This window comes from Castanea sativa, chromosome 8 (genome assembly GCF_040712315.1).
Source record: "Castanea sativa cultivar Marrone di Chiusa Pesio chromosome 8, ASM4071231v1".
NCBI lineage: Eukaryota > Viridiplantae > Streptophyta > Magnoliopsida > Fagales > Fagaceae > Castanea > Castanea sativa.
Window position 1 is genome coordinate 54291561 of NC_134020.1, and position 22986 is coordinate 54314546.

Consider the following 22986-nt stretch of genomic DNA (forward strand, 5'->3'; position numbering starts at 1 on the left):
TAAAGACCAAAGATTTATTGAGTAGTTCAATTAAATAAATATTAATGGGTAAACCCATTGAATACCCATGTTTTTTTTTTTCACCTATTTCAAATCTAAAAGGGAAAAAAAAAAAGAAAAGAAGAAGAAGAAGAAATTTAAAAACCTAACCCAGCTGCAACCCTCGATCTCACTCATTCGTCCTTCTCTTGAAATTCTTTTCCTTTACTTTCAAATTATTTTCCTCTAGACACCATTATTGACCAAAATGTTGGGTGCTAAGCACCGTGTGGGTCCAGCCCACATGCATGGGTCAAAGCTCATTAAATGAGCTTTTTGAGGAGCATGCCATTCCTTGGGCAGACTTAGGCGTGTGGGAAACGTTGAAACTGAAAAGGAAGAAAGGAAAAGAAAAGAAAGGCCATTCGGCCATACTGTGTGATTAAGAGAGAAAACACACCGGGTGAGGAGAGCTGAAGCAAGAGAGAGCCATTCGCCATTATGAGAAAAACACGAGTGAGAGCTTCAGGAGGTGCAGTCCGAAAAGATAGAAATTATTAGGATATGTGTGATTCATGTTAGGAACATATGTTAACATTTTATGTAATTGGCTAATTCCTTAACAAAACGCATTTTACTTGTATTTTAGTAAATCTAGGATGTGTTTAATATTTTAAAAAACAAGGTTTCAAGTTCAAGTGTTAAAACTATGCAAGTCTGTCCAAAAATCAAGTGAAGAAGTGTTGTTCATTAAAACTCAACAGTTAGTATTTATCGAGGTTTAAAAGAGTTGTTTAAGCCCGAGACTCGACATCTACTCGATAGATAGGGTATCTGTCGAGATTTATGAAGTTAAGTTTTTCAGAGCTGATTTTCATCCAATCCGTGAATGTATGTTTGGGCTCTCTTTTCTCACAATCCTAAACATATATAAGGATTATTTTAAGAGCCGTCACACATAGCACAGTTGCACAAGAGCACAATTTCACAAGTGTGAAGAAAAGTGTGACTGGAAACCTAGTTGCCCTAGTTCTTGAAGAAACTGTTGTGTTTGTACACCATAGGATTTTGTGACCAAGCAATTTCATGATTTTCATCGTGTTATGAACAGAAGAATTTTGTAACCAACATCATTCTCAAGTTGGTGATCAAGTTGTGTACTAGGATTCGCGCATCTTTTGGTTAGTCACGTACTAGGAGCCGTGTAATACAAGGAGAGATTGTCACTGCAGAACAAGTCTAATTGGGTATTGGGGTAATGGTTCAACTGTAGGTTAGTATAAGGTATTAAAATTCCTTTACTTGTAACCACTTGTTTTGATAATAGTGGATTCTTGGGAGTGATGACCTTAAAATCACAGAGTGGAGTTATTGCCGTGTAGGTTTTTCCTATTCATAAACATATCACCATGTCATTTAATTTTCGCTGCATATTTAGTTATTTGGTGGTTTGTTTGTGCTCCACATATTTTGTATGTTAATTTGATTAATTAATTAAACTTGGCTAATTAATCAATTAATCCATCACAAGGGGTCAATACATTCTTGACCTATCAAGTGGTATCAGAGCAAGTACACTTTGATTAGGGTTTAATCTTTGCTATGAGATCCATTGACCCCTGTTTTTTATGGATAAAGGAAAGTCACTTATTATACCTCCTTTATTTGATGGTACTAACTATGCATACTGGAAAGTAAGCATAAGAGTTTTCTTGTAGTCTCTAGATAAAAAAGTGTGACAAGCTGTGAACATACGCTGGACCAAGCCAAAGGAAGCACTAGCCGACTGGGATGATGCTAAGATCAAGGCAGCAAATTTCAACAGCAAGGCATTGAATGCCTTATTCAGTGTAGTCACAAATGAGGAGTTCAAAAAGATATCCTCCACTGAAATTGCAAAGGAAGTATGGACCATTCTCTAGACAACTTATGAGGAAACCAAGGCTGTCAAGGATTCGGAGCTTCAAAGGCTCACTACTAGCTTCGAAGAAATTAAGATGGAAGAGAATGAGTCATTTGATGAGTTCTATGCCATACTTAAGGACATAGTAAACTCAGTTTTTAATCTTGGGGAAACCAATCCCGAACCCAAGATTGTGAGAGAGGTGCTTAGATCTTTGCCCGAGAGATTTCATGCCAAGATCACTACTATAGAAGAATCAAAGGATATTAATAAGATTCCTTTGACAGAGCTAGTTGGTAATCTGCAAACCAATGAGTTAGGTTTGACAAGAATTGGCAAATCAAGTAATGGTAAGAGCATGACATTGAAGGCTAAGAGCAGTGACACGCATGAGTCTTTAGACGATGAAGATTCTAAAATGAAGTCCTACATCACCTGGCAATTTAAGAAGTTCATGAAGAATGCAAATACAAAGGGCTTCGACAAGAGCCGTAGGCAATCAAGTTCTTCTCAGTCTAAGAGCCAAGACAAAGGGAAGAAGGATGCTAGGGATGGTAGTCAGTACACTGTTCCCTCAAGACCCAAGTGTTTCGGGTGTCAAGGCTTCGGTCACATGAAACAAGAGTGCCCTACCTATCTCAAGTCCATTGGAAAAAGCAAGGCACTTGCTACAACCTTGAGCGACACCGAACCTAAGGATGATTCCAAAAATGAGGATGACGGAATCCTAAATGCCTTCACCGCCACTGTCAATCCTACTGAGGGGATTGTAGAAGATGTGGATGAAGAAGAAAGCTTGGTGGAATCAAAGTTTGAAAAGATGGATGAGCAAGATGACATCCACACGGCTTATGCAAAGTTATACAGGGTTTCGGAAAGCATGAGAAGCTGTATAGGTTGGCCACCAAGAAGCTCAGTGACGTGGAGCTTGAACAAGAACAACTCTCTACAAAGTTTGATGAAGCCAATCAGACCATTGGAGTACTGAGGTTTGAAAACAATTTCTTGGCTGAGAAGACCAAGAAGCTTAAGGCAAAATATTCCAAGTAAGAGCTCAATTGGAGAGGATCTCAAGTGCGAAGCTTGATGTGATGGTTAGCATGCAAAAATCTGCTTCAACTGCGAAGCTTAATAAGTTTTTAATGCTTTATATTTGTACCACGCATTAGGGATTTGGCATAAAACATTGACTCTGTAAGTCTTGTAGATGCGCCAATTTTGTGGGACATTAGTAGGTTGATTTTTGGATACATTTATCAATTTCTAACTTGAGAAAAGGAATAATTTAAATTCTTTGTGATATTTAAATTCTTAAAAGAAATAATTTAATTCTCTATTTTTCCTTCAAGAGTCCAACTTTTTTTTTCTTTTCAATATCCTTGTTAAAGAGTAGGAGAGAAGAGAGTAAAATAAAGAAATTCAAAGGAAAAAGTAGGAAGGAAGCAGCAGAGAGAAATGAAGCTGAAGAAGAAATGAAGAAGAGAGCTGCTGATATGAGAAGGGTGGCTGAAGAAAGAAAGAATAAGACAGCATCTGCAAAAGAGACCGAGGCAATGGAAAAAGTTAAATTGGCTGAAATTGTTAGAAAAAAGAAAGAATCTGAGAAGATGCAAGCTGAAGAGCTTAAAAAACAAGAAGAAATGCAACAGGCTAAAAAGGGAGAAGAAGCTAGAGATCGACAGTTGAAAGAGGGTAAGCAAATAGAAGAGGTGAGAAAGCAGAGACAAGAAGATATTCCATGCCTGTTGGGCTTTCCTCATTCTATTTCAATAGATTCTCTTCATAAGCTTTTGGAAGAAGTGTCAAAGACTCAAAAGCAATAACTAATCTGGACATTTCTACCAAATCTGCTTCTTCTGCATCTTGAGCCACACCAGAACCATCCATGGAGCAATTGCAAGGAGCCCTGAGAGAGCTTGAAGCCTATTTCTCTGTGTCTGTAGATGCAGCACTTTTAGATGAAGCTACATTGCTTCGATTCAAACAGGCTTCTGAGCTACTTGTGCACAAACCTGGTTTCCTTGAAAAAGTTAAATGTTATCTGTCAAGGCATTACCTTAGCCAACTTGATGATCTTGTGCAAAGTCAGCCTATTTCAGTTCAAAAAGAAGTATCAACAAATGAAACAGGATCTTCGAGATTTAGAGGTTGGAATGATATCGCACCAGGCTCATCTCCACAGATTGTTTTCTCAAAAAAACAGCATCTGTCAAGAGCTTAGTGAGCTTCCCAAGATTAAAGAACTTCTGCAAAACTAAACTCAAGAGGCTGCAAGGTTTAGACAGAGCTGAAGATGGTTGGATTCATTTTATTTTGAAAACTACACATTTGGGATTTTTCCTTTTGTTTTTTTTTTTTTAGCATTTGATGATTGTAATACTAAATCTTCATTTTCTATTTTAGATTTTTGAACTGTCAATATATCCAGTATTCAGATTAGTTTTTATACGAAGCCATTGGTTAGCTTGTTACAATTTTGCCACCATTTTCCGTCTTGTTTAATATTTCTCTTGTTTCAGTCTTATTTCACTCGTTCTTAAAGTTTCAAGTACCTTCCATAGTAGATCTGAGTTGTTCACATCCATTGATTTGCATTAATCTATATACACTTTTATCATATACTTCACTTACCTACTAAGCTGCTTACCAATTGACAATTGTGATATTTATTTTCTTAAGGGTCTTAATTAGTACCAGTTTGTAAAATTACTTTCCAAAACAAATTTCTTATTACAAAAATCTTAGTTTTAATTGTCCTGTTGTATACTCCAGCAACCTGCTGCAGCTGCTTCAGTAGTATTATCCTTTTTAAAGCCTTTACTTGGCATAATAAATCAATAGGTCCTGAACTTTTGTTACAGCTCCAATTTTGAGATAAAAAAGGTCACGTAATCTATGCTTGACCTCTCCACTAATCCATGTAAATGCAGGCATTCACACATTGTCAATTTACAAAGAATCCATTATTAATTGTACACAACTTATCATTAAATATAATTTGACCATGATCACTGTAGTTGCTATTGCAAAATGAAGTTTTGATTTTTAATATGCTCTTTTCGGCTCCCAAAATACATAACCAAATTGAGCCTAAGTCTTCAAAGATGAAATAATTATTATCACTCCACATTTTGCACTCTAAAGACTAATTATTATCATAAATATTTATAATCCACTTAATAATACAAAATTTACAAAAGATAAAAAAAAAAAAAAAAAAATTTTTTTTACATAGTACTTGATTTCTAAAAGTAAAGTAACATATAAAAAGAAAAAGAAATTACTTCACAGTCCACATTTTAAATACTAATTACTATCTTAAATATTTATAATTCACTTAATAATATAAAATTAAAAAAAAAGGAAAAAAATTTACCCAGTACTTAATTTCTAAAAAGTAAAGTACCATACAAAAAAAAAAGGACAAAGATAAATCACTCCACATTTCACATTCTAAATACTAATTACTATCTTAAATATTTATAATCCACTTAAAAATACAAAATTTACAAAAGAGAAAAAAAAGTGAATATTTTTTACATAGTACTTGATTTCTAAAAAATAAAATACCATACAAAAAGAAAAAGAAAAAGTAAAGATAAATTACTTTGCTGTCCACACTCTAAATACTAACTATTATCTTAAATATTTATAATCCACCTAATAATATAAAATTCAAAAAAGGAAAAAAATAAAGTGGAAATTTTTTTTACCTCTTTCTTGATTTCTAAAAACTAAAGTACCATACAAAAGAAAAAGAATAAAAAAGAATAAAGATAAGTCACTTCATATACCACACTCTAAATATAAATTACTATCTTAAATATTTATAATCCACTTAACAATAAAAAATTTACAAAAGAGAAAAAAAAAAAAAACAGTGATAAATCCCTTCGCAGTCCAGACTCTAAATACTAATTACTATTTTAAATATTTATAATCTACCTAATAATATAAATTGACAAAAGAAAAAGTAAAGTACCATACAAAACTGAATTTTTTTTACATAGTACTTGATTTCTAAAAAGTAAATTAAGTACCATACAAAAAGAAAAAGAAAAAGTAAAAATAAATAATTTCACAGTCTATATTTTAAATACTAATTACTATCTTAAATATTTATAATAAACTTAATAATATAAAATTCAAAAAAGAAAAAAAAGTGAAATTTTTTTTCCTAGTACTCGTCACTTGATTTCTAAAAAGTAAAATACCATACTAGAAGAAAAAGAAAAAAAAAGAAAGAAAGATAAAGCACTTCACATTCCATACTCTAAATACTAGTTACTATCTTAAAAATTAATAATCCACTTAATAGTACAAAATTTACAAAAGAAAAAAAAAAAGTGAAAAAAAAATTACTCAGTACTTGATTTCTTAAAAATGAAGCACCATACCAAAAAAAAAAAAAAAGATAAAGATAATTCACTCCACAGTCTACAATCTAAATATTAATTACTATCTTAAATAATTATAATACACTTAATATATAAAATATACAAAAAGTGGAAGACAAATTTACCCAGTATTAGATTTCTCGAAAGTAAAATACCATAAAAAAAGAAAAAAAAAAAAGATAAATCAAGTGAGCCACTTTCCCATCATTGTTGATTAATTCAAAGTCATTCAACATGTTTGTGAACCAAAAAAGTCATTCAACGTGGTTATCAAAAAAAAAAAAAAAAGTCATTCAACGACATTCCATTTATAAAGATTACTTCTTTTCTTTTTTTCAATTTTAAAATACTTGATTTATTCAAAATAATGATAATCTTAGATTCATCTCTTTTCTCTCTCAGGCTAATATATGCACAAATTTCTCAAATTGTATTCAGGATGCATTGGAATGGGATATTAGATAAGTTCGGATGAGAGATTTTGTAAGAATTATTGTATGATTCAAACCTCACATGAAGTGGTTGTTATCTAAGATATTGTTCTAAAAACATTTCTTTTGTAAAAGAAATTATATATATCATTTGTATAATTCTATGTGGGATTCAATTTATAGTTTTTTTTTTTTGATAATGATAAGAAAAGGATAAGGGTTTTTTTTTTTTTAATGGAAATAAGTTTTTTATTTTATTTTATTTTATTTTATTTTTAGCTTGAACGTTAATCTAAGTTAACGCGGTTTTTTTTTTTTTTTTTGGATAGAATCATTAAAATCAGAGGTATTTTTCTTTTGTTTTTCTAAGAAGGTGAGGAAAAAAGAAAGAGAAGAATTGAACGTGCAAAAGAGAAAAGAAAAAAATAAAAAATAAAAGAAGAGAGATTTTATAATCTAAAATTTAGGATTTTAAAATAATTATTTTACTTAAACTAGCCTTTGAGCATGCACTCACGCGCGTGCTCAGAGGTTATTCTATTTTTGTGTAAAGGTTAATTTAGAACATTTATTATAATTTGGGATTACTACATTTTTCAATGACAAAAAAACCTAAGGGTGTGATGAATATTATGTGTGGTGAAATAATTTTTCATCACACCCCTAGGTTTTTTTTTGTGATTGAAAAATGTAGTAATCCCAAATTATAATATATACTCTAAATTAATCCTTACCAAAAAAATAGAAGAACCTGTAAGCACGCACGTGAGCGCGTGCTCAGAGTCTAGTTACTATATTAAATATCTATAAACCACTTAATAATATAAATTGACAAAAAAAAAAGTGAAAAAACAAATTTACCCAATACTTGATTTCATGAAAGTAAAGTACTATACAAAAAGAAAAAAAATACATCACTCCACATTTTATAAACTAAATACAAATTACTATCTTAAATAACTATAATCCACATAATAATATAAAATATACAAAAGAAAAAAAAAGTGGAAAAAAATTTACCCAATATTTAATTTCTTAAAAGTTGTTAGGAATGTTATAAGCATATGGATAATAATTGTTGTATTGAGATTTAGTTAGTTAGTAACAATTTCAAGCATGTTAATCACATTTAGCACATGTTGGAATTATTAATACACATGGGGAATAATAGAACCAATAGGATGATGCCATGTGAGCTAATGAGATTAGAGCTAGTCTCCTATAAATACATGATTGTAATCCAATATGAGATATCAATTGAAGAATAAACCAACTTATTAGTGCATTAGTGCATCTCTCTCTCTTTTAATCTCTTTATTTCTCTTAATCTCTCTTTTTCTCTATGGAAGGTGATTATTTCGAATTAAGTCAATTTTCGGAAAATGAATCCATTTAATCCCATGGGTAGTGATTGTGTATCTCTCTCTCTCAAATCCAAAGATTTGCAGCCATCCTCTAGAATTTTTGCTCAAATTCCAGTAATAAACCCCAAATTCAAGTAATATTACAAATTTGAACTCATTTTCTGATACTTTATCAGTAACTTTATTAGTGAGTTCTAGATTTTATGCTGTTTAAAAGGTCAAGAACTTTTTTATTTCCACATCTTCCCTATAATTTATTAAACGGAGAAGTTATAATTAAAACAGCATCATTTTTTTACATATGTTTATTACTGCTATCATTTCTATTATGTAACAATCATCGGTGTTGGGTTGGTTTATATAATGTTGAGTGATTAAGTACTAAGTTACAAGATTAGGTGATTCATGGACTCTTCACGTACACCAGAACTCCCTAATAAAGTTGATAACAGATCAATTTCAATCATCAACACTCTTCACCTACACCTAAAAAGGACCTAATTTTTGTTTTCAAAGACTAAAAATAGTCTAATTTAATACTATCCTGGTTAATAATGCCTCAATTTTACCATGTTCCACTTTTTGTTTTCCTTTTTTGGTGCTAAATTGCAAATGCCAATGCATAACATAGGCAACCAGAAAGAGAGGACCTGAGATTCGGGCACTCTTCTCACTTCTGACAAATGAGATATGGCATGCACTCACTACTAGTAAATGTGCATTTTCAAATTATTCAGGATATTTCTATAAAAAAAAAATTAATTTTTTTTAAAAATTTTGGGAGGGCCAAGGCCCCCCTCCATCCTCAAGTGACTCTGCCACTGCTCACTAGACACTTCTGAAAACCAATTTCATTGGGCACGCACTCTCTTAGTGAAGGGTGATACATGTAGAAGTTGCCTAGCATTGCATGAAGTTTATCGAGTCATTAGACATTAGCAAGAATCTTTTCCTTGTCACCAATCTTCAACTTGATAAATGCCCCACCATAATCAACTAAAAATGCCCATACGTGTTTAAAGATTTGATCTTAATTTCTTAAGCATGCTTGTGATAGCATCTTCAGTGTTGTCGCTTTTTCAGTTGTATTTAATAGTCCATTCTCCAAAAAAAAAAAAAACTGAATTTAATTGAAAAACCTTTATGCTTGGCCAAAAGACAGTTCATTGTGATAATCATATACTCCACCAAGGTTAATGAGGTGCTCCAATAATATTCAGGCAAAACAAACTGGAGAAGTAGAAAAATAATAAACAACTGGCTGTATTCCACCAAGATGTCAAATTACCAAACCAAGCACACGCAAAGTAGAGAAAAATATGTTGTTAACTTTTTGGATATTCAACCCACATATAAGGCCTTCCTTTTTTCCATACTTAGGTGATGAGAGATTCCATTGACTACAAGCTCTCACCTTATCAATGAGTGAGTGTATAATAAATGAGTTTTGACACATTCAAAAAAAAAAAAAAAAAAAAAAAAAAATATATATATATATATATATATATATATATATATATATATATATATATATATATATATATATATATATATATATATAGAAAGAGTTGATGTTTTAACATTGGGTGCTAGGACGTATAATTTGCCCTATCTATGTAATTCGCTTTTCATAATGAAACATCCGTTAACATTTTTCATAAAACATTAGTACAATAATTTTAAAAAAATGATAGATAAGCAAATTAATGTTCATTAATAACCAAGAATTTCCACTCAACTATATTAAGCTATAAAGTCTCATATGTTGAAGCAAGTAGGCATTACAAAATTCCATTAAAAAAAAGAAAGTAGGTTTTACAAAATAAAATTAATCAATAGGGATTGGGCGTTACCCAAATCGGTGCTGGCCAAACCTCATTTAAATCACTTGAGTAAGTTGGCAGAGGTTCAATCTTCTTTTCATCCAAGCAGAATACACCTTCATCAAAAGGTCTTCCAGTGCCCTTCAAACCAAAATTGTAGTTGACATCCGTAAAATATATACAATTTCTCTTGTATACAGGATAATCATGAGATGAAATGGCTAAAGATGAATTCAATCCCAAGAACAACACATCATCACCTAAACTATGAACCTGATACCAATTTCGACCACTAGTATCAAGCTTGAAAATCATAAAAGATAATGTCTTGCTTGTATATATCTCCTCGTTAGAAATAGAACATCTGTCTACGTGTATACATCGTCGGACCATCATTATCCCGCTGGAAGACCCTACCAAATACATATCCCCACCCTGAATTCTTGGATAAGCAGGTGCAACCTCTGTCACTATTGGCTTTGGGCAAGAATCAATGTCACAAACCATAAGTTGTCCATTACATTTTAATGCATACAATTGTCCTTCATGAAATATGATATCATCACAGGTAGGAAACTTATTATCGATGAGCGACCATTTTTTGTCTCCACGTTTACAATAGGCCAGATGACCATACTCACCATACAGAGCCACTGCTACAAAATCCATTGAGGTAGGGCTTGAAGATAAGATGACTTTTCGCAACAGATAGTTTAGTACATGGGTTGCATCATGGGATTGGTACCGCCCGGGAGCCATTACTGCACTATAAATCCAAATAAGATACTCATTCCCAACTTTGTCAGCACGATACTTTCTTACATCTGGAAACTTGGACCTTGGAGGAAGCTTAATTTTGTTCCTTGTAAGTGGATTGAGCAGAAATATTGCACCACTCTTCTCAGCAACCACCACCCAACCATATGCTGAACCCTTAAACACCTTCTCTCCAGCCTCAGGCAACTCAACTTTGTGAACCTTCTTCTCTAGTGAGTCAAAGAATGCACATGAGGTTCCAACGCTATGAGGTAGTAACAACCAAGGAAGGTGATGTTGTTTGTGGTTAGGCATTTTTAATAGGCAAGACCGCCATGAAGAACAAATACAACGTAGCCGAACTTTATCATGGTACAGGTCAAGACTCTCTTCGATGAGATTCAACAATTCCATGGGAAGCAAGGACCACTGGTTCATTTTCACTGCAAGGAAAAAGAAATAAAACAACTACATTAATAAAAGAGTCGGTAATTTTTTAGGTAATAATTAATAGAACATTTTTTTAAGAAATATAAATAGTAGAAAAAAGTTAATTAATTTTTTTGAATAAAAAAAATAGTTTCTAAAACAATGCCTTTATAGTATCAGTTAACTTTTTTCCTTTAGTAACTTTTTCCCTTAGTAAAAATATGCATCATGAGGTAGAGTGAATTAAAAACATAAATAGGTGTGCAAGGGAAGAGAAATAAAACAACTATATTAGTAAAAATATGTAACACGATAGAGTAACTTAATAGGATATATAGATTTGCAAATTTGATACAGCAAGTAGAACATCAATCTCAACAACTATACTAAATAGTTTAAACAGATGTCTCCAGAGTACAAATTAGGAACATCGGAAAACAATCTTGAGCATGTTCCGGCCAGGAATGAGAGATTCAAAACTTTCATTCTTTACAAAAATATTTGAAGACACCAACGCTTTACAACTCTATAGCAATCTAAAACCATCAAATAAACTGAGGTAGATCAAATTTTAATATTAATTGCTTAGAGAGAACCAAGATCTTCTAATTGATAAATGGACTACATTAGTAAGGAGGGAGGTGGCAACTCGCCCAACACTAGGATAGGGGCACATACTAAGGAGACTTGATCCAGGTGGAGGGATTTTGCAGGTTACAACAGTGAGAGGAAAAAATATAATAAGTTAACATATAGTTGGAAGAATTGTGGAACTAACATCTCAAGTTTTTAAAACTCGAGATCGATGATGAAAATCGAGACTTTTAAACTCGAGTTCTACTGCTGCCGTGAAGCAATTTAGCCACATAGATCTCGAGTCTATAAGAGTCGAGTTCTAAAAAGCAAAACCGAGTTTTTGAAACTCGATTTTTTTCGGACTTGAAGAAGAACATACCAGAGATCAATAGCGCTGAAGAAGATGATTTGGTACTGGGTGGGCGATCTGGTTGGAGAAGAGACTTGAAGAAGAACATACCAGAAATCTGCAGCGCTGAAGAAGACGATTTGGTACTGGGTGGGTGATATGGTTCGAGAAGAACGCTAGTGGACGATCTAATTTTCAGCGACTGGGTGGACGAACAGATGCGATGAAGAAGGAACAGACGGGAACGATGAAGAAGGAACAGACGCGAGGAAGAAAAAGGAAGGTGGAAAATAAAATGGTGGAACTCGAGTCTTAAAAACTCGAGTTCCACGTGAATTTTTTTTCTACATCAGCCACCTTAGCTCACAAATTGAGACTTATAAACTCAAATTTTATCTTGAAACTCGAGTTTTAGAAACTTGAGATGCTATTTTTTCAGATTATTTTGAAACATGACAGCTAACAAAATTATTTAATATTTAAGGTTAATTGGAAAAAAAAATTAATCCAAGTGACTCAAACCCAAAGCCTATTTATCTATTCTATCTTGAACTAATTATCCCACTCGTAATAATAAAAATACAATCTCGAAATATAGTCTTGAAAAATTAAATAAATAAACTCAAATCCTCTATCCCACAAAAAAAAAAAAAAGTATGATATTATAAAAGAAAATATATGATTAGTATTATCTATACTATCTGAATTGGAATTTTTTTGTGTATGAAGGGTAATTTCTGTTGAAAATAGAGTTATAAATGTTAAATAACAAGTTTCATCCTGAATTAAAGAAAAACTCTAAATTTAACATCGCGGAATCACGCAACGGCAAAAGTAATATGAAACTGACTCCATTCAACTCAACTGAACAATAAACGAAAACGAAAAATAATAGGTACGTAGGGGTATGAACCTGCATGCGAGTCCGCCACACTCGTTGGTGTGTTCAGAAGCGGCGATTTTGTGGTAGGATTAATATTGGAAACCACTTGGGTCGACGTGGAAGTACCCGAAACCTGGAAACTAGGCTTACTTTGCTCATTATTAAGGTCCTCTTGTTCCATAGTTGGACTCGACGACGACGAAGAAATATTATCACAAAAGTAACTTAAAACTCTCTTGCTCTCTCTCAGATTTTCTGAGAAACTCTCTAAGAAAGATTTGGATTGAAAAGACTCGGCTACTCTTGCTTTAATATTGAATAAGAGTTCTATTACGAATCAAATTAGTACTCGTTAGTATTTCACTATTTCTTAATATTTGAAAATATATATATCAAAAAGGATTATCGCCACGTTTTTTTTTTAACGTATGTGAAAACTAAAACCGACAAAATAATGATAATTTTTTTTTAAAATTTTTTATTTTGAAGAAGATAAAGCTATTGGTTGTTAATTATTAGATGGATCCCACGTCAAACCTTGTACAATGGGTCAGTGACTTTTCTTTATTATTATTATTTTTACTTTACAATGCAATCGATCATCAGAGTCATGCAACTATTTTTTTTACATTTATTATGATTTTAAGTATGGGTGTTCGCTGATCAAATCAGGTCAGTTGATAGAAGATTTTTTAACCAACCCTTTATTCAAGGGTTTGGAAATATACCAAACCGGCCACCACCGACCCACTAACTTGCAAAAATGATGGGTCGGTTGAAAGTTTAGGCGATTTCAAGTCGGCAAATTAGAAAGATTAGTTTTAATTATATTTTGTCTAAACCTCAAATTTAGAGAGAGAGAGGCAGGTTGGGTCAGGTTTTGGTAGTTTTAAAATACACAACCCGCCACCCAACCTGTCACTTTAATGATTTAACTTGATCAACCCACTTGGAAATAATATCATATCTATGCAGATCAGTGTGGAGCGGAGCTAGTCGGGCAATTTGGGCGGATTGAGCGAGCTATTTAATAAGCTTAATTTTAAGGTTAAACTTGTATGCCTCTTATTGGAATACAATTATTTTGTATATTTTTTTTATGTTTCACTTTATACTTCACCAATTGTGGTATATCATATTTCTCATTTATTTCTTTTTTAAATTTTGTTGATGCCCATTTTTATGAAAGTTCTACAAGCCCAATTTATTATTGGGTCCAATTCATTTATTTCACCTTATTTTATGCTTTTTTGCATTACCCAAACCTATGTGCCTTAAGGCTTCATTTAGAAGTTCTTAAAAGAATAAAATAGAATAGAATAGAATAAAATAAAATAATCATAAATGAATGGAAAGTAATAGAATGAAATGTATTTAAATGGAAAATGAAGGAATGTAATGGAATTAAGTAAAAATTGTTTGGATGTTTTAAATTAAATGAATGGAAAATAAGAAACCTTGTTTAGGAGTAACATAAATGACTAAATATATACGAGTATTTTGGAAGTTCTAGTAAAAAAATCATTTAATCTAGCTCTATTCCTTTCAATTTCCCTCAATTTTGAGGGAAATGCAATTTTGAGATTTTAAAGAAATAGAGAGAAATGAGTATTGTCTCGTACTTAAACTCTCAAACAAGGGAAGAATATAATAGATTTTTCAATCCCTTAATTAAAACTCTTAAACAAGGAAATGATATAATATTCTAAATTTTTATTTTATTCATTTCCATTCTATTCCTTTCCCTTCTCCCAAATGTGGGCTACAAGAAATTTGAGGAAGTGTTGTTTGGTTGGAATAGGTAGAATTTATAAGACTTTTTGCGTTAGCCTAGAACACCAATCATGCTATGTACGTTAGGGATGCTTGCATGACCTAGTACTCATGGAAAAGGTCACGTGCTCAGAGTTTTCACCCAAATCAAAATCTGTAGCTCCTGCTGTTGGTTGTTGGTTATTATTTTCTTGCTTCCTCCTTCCCTCCTTTGTGTTCTCTCCCCTTTTTAATTTATGCTTTTTATGTTGGTAAGTAGTTTATTTATATTTCTTAGCTTAAAATTTTAACTATGTTCTTTAAATTTCTGCACTTTTCTTACTAGCTTTGTTTGTTTGTTTTTATGTTCATATAACATTATTTTAATTTTATAATTGTTGTGCTACTCACCCTCTTCCTTCTAAGAAACTATGGACAAAACAAGAAGGAAAGGTCATTAAATTTCCATTGTTCCTGCTTTGGATGTGTCTTAGTACATCCTAGTTTTCTCTCTAGTTATTTAGTGAACATCTCCCCATTTAAATTTATTGTTTGTTGATTTAAATTTTTTTCATAACTAATTTTGCATGTTAAATTTTCTGAATTTTTGTCTTATATTCTTTTAACATCAATTTTGGTCTTCTATGTTCTTTGAATGTTCATATGAATCTTTGTTAAGATGAGAGATAAATGTTTGACATGATAATCAACAGTCTTTAAAATTTCACGTTGTTATATTTATCACCATGTTAACATGAAATTCAAGTTTGATCAAAGAATGCAAAGATGAAGCACATATGACAAGTTTTTAAAATTAATTCTATCCATCTATTTTGAAATGACTTAAATTTTATTCTATCACATCATCAATAATTTTAATCGACGCTTAGATGGTGATAGTCATGTTTGTTTAAATGTTAAAACCTTGATTTTTTTTTCCCTCTACTATTACAATAAAAAAGTACAAAATCATTGATTTATCTTCAAATGATAAATAATCTCTTCTCATCCTCAAGAATACCTAGATATTCCAAGTTACATCTACCATACTATCAGTTCATGAGATTTTCAAGATGTCTCATGCATAAAGAATAGAATAGTCTGGCCAAAAACTAGGAAACCACTTCTTTATATATTAAAAAATAAATTTAAAAATCTCTCACCCCACTTTGATTATTGATCTAGTCTATCTTAGTTCCTAACTGCTTTCCCTTCATTTTAAGGGTATTATGTTATTTCTTCCAAATCACGACCAAACTTTTAAAAAAGTAGATACAAAGAGATCACATATCACACAATGATGCCAGTCTCACCAAAAACCCATGGTGTCAATGTAATTACATCTTCTTGATTATAATTAATCGAAAAAGTTCTAAGAAACAAAGATTAGAAAGCGATTGAAGTAGACATGTCTATATGACAATGAAAAAGCGAAATGGGGGCCAATGAACAAGTGTACCACCTAGCTACTTTTAAGTTACATTTTGATGATGCAGTTAGGCAGATAACATCAATGGATTTAGAATACTGAATGATTTTCAATTCAGCTAAATACCTGTATATATACTGGTAATATCCATTTGGTCACCAAGAAGATAGATAGAATCATAGAGGAGAGAAAAGATTAAATATAAATGAATATATTTGCAATCTTGCTTCTGGTATAGATTCCAATGATAATCTAGATATTTGAGAAAGTCTTCAGACTGTAGCTCCACCACGGTTTAGTTTTATAATCTACTTAATACTATAAAATTCAAAAGAGAAAAACAAAAGTGAAAAAAAATTTACCCAATACTTGATTTCTAAAAAGTATAGTACCATACAAGAAGAAAAAGAAACAAAAAAGGAAAATGATAAATCACTACACATTCCACACTCAAAATACTAATTATTATCTCAAATATTTATAATCCGCTTAATAATACGAAATTTACAAAAGATTAAAAAAAGTGAATTTTTTTACATAGTACTTGATTTTTGAAAAGTAAAGTACCGTACAATATTAAAAAGAGAAGAAAAGATAAATCACTTTGCAGTCCACACTCTAAATACTATTTATTATATTAAATATTTATAACTCACTTAATAATATAAATTGCCAAACGAAAAAAAAAAGTGAAAACGGGAATTTACCAAATATTTGATTTCATGAAAGTAAAGTACCATACAAAAGGAAAAAGAGAAACAAAAGACAAATCACTTCTTAGTCTACACTCTAAGTACTAATTATTATCTTCAATATTTATAATCTACTTAATAATATTAAATTTAAAAAAAAAATTACCCAGTACTTGATTTCTTAAAAATAAGGTACCGTACAAAAAAAAAAGAGAAAAAAAAAGATGAAGATAATTAACTCCACAGTCCATATTCCACAATCTAAATACTAATTACTATCTTAAATAACTATAATTCACTTAATAATAAAAAATTTATCTAGCACTTGATTTCTTGAATGTAAAGTATAATACAAAGAGAAAAAAAGAAAAAAAAAAAAGATATACCACTCAACAGTCCACAAACTAAATTTTGATTACTATCTTAAATATTTATAATCTACTTAATAATACAAAATTTACAAAAGATTAAAAAAAGTGATTTTTTTTTACATAGTACTTGATTTTAGAAAAGTAAAGTATCGTACAAAAAGAAAAAGAGAAAGAAAAGATAAATCACTTCGCAATCTACACTCTAAATACTAATTACTATCATAAATATTTATAATCCGCTTAATAATATAAATTTACAAAAGATTAAAAATAAAAAGTGAATTTTTTTTACACTGTACTTGATTTCTAAAAAGTAAAGTATCGTACAAAAAGAAAAAGATAAAGAAAAGATAATTCAGTTTGCAGTATAAACTCTAAATACTAATTACTATCTTAGATATTTATAACTCCCTTAATAATATAAATTTACAAATGAAAAAAAAAAGTGAAAAAACAAATTTACCCAATACTTTATTTCATGAAAGTAAAGTATAATGCAAAAAGAAAATGAAAAGAAAAAAGATAAATCACTCCACAATCCATAAACTAAATTTTAATTACAATATTAAATATTTATAATCCACTTAATAATACAAAATTTATAAAAGATTAAAGAAAAAAGTGATTTTTTTTTTTACATAGTGCTTGATTCCTGAAAAGTAAAGTACCTTACAAAAAGAAAAAGATAAACAAAAGATAAATCATTTCACAGTATACACTCTAAATACTAATTATTATCTTTGATATTTATAACCCCCTTAATAATATAAATTTGCAAGAGAAAAAAAAAAGTGAAAAAACAAATTTACCCAATACTTTATTTCATGAAAGTAAAGTACAATACAAAAAGAAAAAAAAAATCACTCCACATTCCATAAACTAAATACTAATTACTGTTTTAAATATTTATAATCCACTTAATATTATAAAATTTACAAAAGAAAAAAATGTGAAAAAAAATTATCGAGTGCTTCATTTCTTAAAAGTAAAGTACCATACAAAAAAAATAAAAATAAGTAACTCCAAAGTCTACAATCTAAATACTCATTACTATCTTAAATAACTATAATCCACTTAATAATATAAAATTTACAAAAAATTAAAAAAAAGTAATTTTTTTTACATAGTACTTTATTTCTAAAAAGTAATGTACCACATAAAAAGAAAAAAAATGAAGAGAAATCATTTCATAGTCCACACTCTAAATACTAATGACTATCTTAAATATTTATAATCTAGTTAATAATATAAAATTCGCAAAAGAAAAAAAAAATACCCAGTACTTTATTTCTAAAAAGTAAAGTACCATAAAAGAAGAAAAAGAAAAAAAAATGATAAAGATAAATCACTCTACATTCAACACTCTAAATACTAATTAGTATCTTGAATATTTATAATCCACTTAATAATGAAAAATTTACAAAAGATTAAAAAAAAAAAAAGTGATTTTTTTTTTTTTACATAGAACTTGATTTTTGAAAAGTAAAGTACCTTACAATAAAAAAAAAAAAGATAAAGTAAAGATAAATCACTTCGCTGTCCATACTCTGAATACCAATTATTATCTTAAATATTTATAATCAACTTAATAATACAAAATTTACAAAAGATTAAAAAAAAAAAAAAAAAAAAAAGTGATTTTTTTTTTTTACAAAGTACTTGATTTTTGAAAAGTAAAGTACCATATAAAAAGAGAAAAGAAAAAGTAAAAATAAATTATTTCTCAGTCCACACTCTAAATACTAATTATTATCTTAAATATTTATAATCCACTTAATAATATAAAATTCACAAAAAAAAAGTGAAAAAAATTTATCGAGTACTTGATTTCTTAAAAGCAAAGTACCATGCAAGAAGAAAAAGGAAAAGAAAAGGATAACGATAAATCACTCCACCTTCTACACTCTAAATACTAATTACTATTTTTAATATTTCTAATTGACTTAATAATACAAAATTTACAAAAGATTAAAAAAAAAAGAGTGATTTTCTTTTACATAGTACTTGATTTCTGAAAAATAAAGTATCGTACAAAAAGAAAAAGAAAAAGAAAAAGAAAAGATAAATCACTTCGCTATCCACATTCTAAATACTAATTACTATCTTAAATATTTATAATCTACTTAATAATATAAAATTCAATAAAGAAAAAAAAAGTGAAAAAAAAAATACCAATACTTGATTTCTAAAATGTAAAGTATCATATGAAAAGAAAAAAAAGGATAAACATAAGTCACTCCACATTCTACCCTCTAAATACTAATTACTATCTTAAATATTTGTAATCCACTTAATAATACAAAATTTATAAAAGATAAAAGAAAAAGTGAATTTTTTTTATGTAGTACATGATTTCTGAAAAGTAAAGTACTGTACAAAAAAAATAAATAACTAAAAAGAAAAAGAAAAAGAAAAAGAAAAGATAAATCACTTCATTATCTATACTCTAAATACTAATTACTAAATTAAATGTTTATAACCCACTAAATAATATAAATTGAAAAAAGAAAAAAAAAAGTGAAAAAAAATTTTAGCCAATACTTGATTTTGTGAAAGTAAAGTACTATACAAGAAGAAAAAGAAAAGAAAAAAGATAAATCACTCCACATTTTATAAACTAAATACTAATTACTATTTCAAATATTTATATTTCATTTAATATTATAAAATTTACAAAAACAAGTATGAAAAAAAATTACTTGGTACTTGATTTCTTAAAAATAAAATACCATACAAAAACAAAAGGACAAAAAAAAGATAAAGATAATTCACTCCACAGTCCACAATATAATTACTAATTATTTACCAGTGCATGATTTAAAATAATATACCCAGTGCATGATTTCTTGAAAAGTAAAGCATTATACAAAAAGAAAAAGATTAAAAAAAAAAAATCACTCCATAGTCCATAAACTAAATACTAATTACTATCTTAAATATTTATAATCCACTTAATAATACAAAATTTACAAAAGATTAAAAAAAAGTGAAATTTTTTTCTTACATAGTACTTGATTTCTAAAAACTAAAGTACCGTATAAAAAGAAAAAGAGAAAGAAATGATAAATCGCTTCACAGTCCACAAACTAAATACTAATTCCTATATTTAATATTTCTAATCCACTTAACAATACAAAATTTACGAAAGATTAAAAAAAATGATTTTTTTTTTTTACAAAGTACTTGATTTCGGAAAAGTAAAGTATAGTACAAAATGAAAAAGAAAAAGTAAAGATAAATTATTTCGCAGTGCACACTCTAAATACTAATGACTATCTTAAATATTTATAATCCACTTAATAATATAAAATTCGCAAAGGAAAAAAAAGTAAAAAAAAAAAAATTTACCCAGTACTTGATTTCTAAAAAGTAAAGTATCATAAAAGAAGAAGAAAAAAAAAAAGGATAAAAATAAATCACTCCACATTCCACACTCTAAATACTGATTAGTATCTTAAATATTTATAATCCACTTAATAATGCAAAATTTGCAAAAGATAAAAGATAAAAAAAAAAAAAAAAAAAAGTGAATTTTTTTTTGCATAGTACTTGATTTTTAAAAATTAAAGTACCATACAAAAAGAAAAAAGATAAAGTAAAGATAAATCACAGTCCATACTCTGAATACTAATTATTATCTTAAATATTTATAATTCACTTAATAATACAAAATTTACAAAAGATAAAAAAAAAAGTGATAAGCAGACAATATTAAGGCGATGCTTGCTGTATTAGCTGCGACTATAGTTGCCTAAATATACTTCCCCTGATAACAAAAGAATGTAAAAACTGTTACCAAATCGTTATACCAGTATACTAGAGTGGCGCCTGTGCCTTCTTGAAGATGAGATTAATAAATGTATTGCACCAAAAATGTCCTGAACTTTTGTATTGGTCCGTCCCAATAACTTATATAAAGAAAAGAAAGATATGGTTGCGCCCCAATTATAAGATCAATTCGAATTTGATTTAAATTTATTTAATAAAATGGTAGGTGAATTTTATTAATTTAATTTAATTTAATTTAATTTTGTCCTAAGTAATTACAGCTCCAATTTTGAGAAATGGTCAAGTAATCTATACCTGACCTCTCCACTAATCCATGCAGGCATTCATGCATTGCCAATTTACAAAGAATCCATTATTAATTGTACACAACTTATCATTAAATATAATTTGACCATGATCTCTATAAATACTCAGCAATAATTTTCGTTTAAGCAGCAATATCTGTATTTTACTAGTACTAGGAATCTATACATATTTAATTATGGGAGGCAAAAGTGGTGGTGGTGGCAAAAGTTGTGTGCCTAAGTCTTCAAAGGTGAAATAACCTTTGCCTGACCTCTGCACTATGCTATTTTCTTTTCTTTTCTTTTTTCTTTTCTTTTATATTTTCCCTTAATCATTATAATTGCCCTGCATTTTTTTTCTTCGATTAAAAGCATCATCATCAAATATTTTAACTAATGAAACTGAAAATATAGTGGCCTTAGTGCTGAACAGTTGGAGTAGATTTTCTGTATTAAAGTAGTGTTTTGTTATATGAATTAATTAATTTAATACATTCATAAAAACCTATCTAGTGGTAGATCAGAATTGAAGAATGTTGCTTTTTGATATTCAAAACCTTAAATGAAATAATTTAATTATCTATTTTTCCTTCTAAAGTTTGCTCAAGCTTATTAATTTTCTCTAACTGTTTTTCAATAACCTAGTAGAAGATAAGAAGAATGCTGCAGAGAAGAAGAAGAGAGGAAGAAGAGAAAAAGAAAGTAGAAGAAGAAAAGAAGAGAGTGGAAGAGAATAGAGTTGCACAAGAAAAGAAGGAAAATGAAAAGGCTTGCTTGGTGGAAATTGAGAGGTCAAAGAGAGAAGCTTTGAAATTGCAAGCTGAGGAGGCAAAACAGAAGGAAGATGAAGCAAAGCAGCGACAAGAAGAGGAAGTGCATATTAATGATGTAGCCCTGCATGAGTTGAATCAACTTGCAACACCACCCATTTTAGCTGAGGATGTCATATCACAGGTAACAATGGAAATCTTGTCTTTTAATTTTCTTTTAGTATAGACATGTTTTCTCATTTTGTCCGGTCCAATGCTTTGGAACACTAGATCAACAAGTGTGTCAAAATTGATGTCTTTCCTTCACAGATTGCTAATGACAGGGTTGAGCTTTTTGCTGTTGCGGATGTTGCTCATGATGCCACCCAGTCTAATAATGATGATGCAGCTCCTGCTCCTACCGTAATAGATGTTGTAGCCTGCCTTCAAAGTCTCATAAATGCCCAACTCGCCAATGTTGAGACCCTGCGCACAATTGCTGAGGGTCAAAGAGCACTTGCTAACACACTGAATGCTGTCCTGGATAAAGTTTCTGAACTGTAGAGCCGGTTTCTTCCTCTTGCTAATGCTTTGTGATTACCCTTTGTCATTCATGGCATAAAGGGAAATGAGTAGTACATGTGTTAGGAGGAGTTGAGAGAGATATTTTGATAATTGTTATTGTAACTAGGGGAAATTTTGTTTAAGGTGCTTTTGGGTTTTGTGTTTGTATTTTTGTTGGATATCAAATTATCAATCATTGTGCAAGTCATTTTTAGTATTTAATTGGTATCTAATTGATGTTTTACATTGTCGTGCTTATTTGGTTTTATATATTTGCTTAGTGATCTAAGCTTATTATGAACTACTTAAGCTGAAACTTAAGTTTCATGTTATTGTTTTCCATATGATGCGTATAACAAGTTTGTTCATACTTTCAGTGGTTTCTCAAGTTGGTTATATATACTTTCATAAGTCTGTTGTGATTGTTGAAGTCAAACCCTTTTTGTTATCTTTAATTTTATTAGTT

At 29.8% G+C, this 22986-nt stretch overlaps 1 protein-coding gene across 2 annotated transcripts; it reads right to left on the bottom strand.

Annotated features, from left to right (window-relative positions):
* Positions 1-9744: 9744 nt before the first annotated feature.
* Positions 9745-13186, bottom strand: LOC142608189 (F-box protein SKIP23-like). 2 transcript variants are annotated; one of them, XM_075779906.1, is made up of 2 exons: positions 12038-12738; positions 9745-11096 (listed from the first exon to the last, which is right to left on the bottom strand). In XM_075779906.1, exons 1-2 carry the CDS (start codon positions 12114-12116, stop codon positions 9907-9909), a joined length of 1269 nt encoding a protein of 422 aa, XP_075636021.1. In that variant the 5' UTR covers positions 12117-12738; the 3' UTR covers positions 9745-9906. The 2 variants fall into 2 exon arrangements, with proteins under 2 accessions (XP_075636021.1, XP_075636020.1); XM_075779905.1 differs by lacking the exon at positions 12038-12738 and adding an exon at positions 12921-13186 and having other exon boundaries at positions 9748-11096.
* Between the last annotated feature and the right edge of the window lie 9800 nt (positions 13187-22986).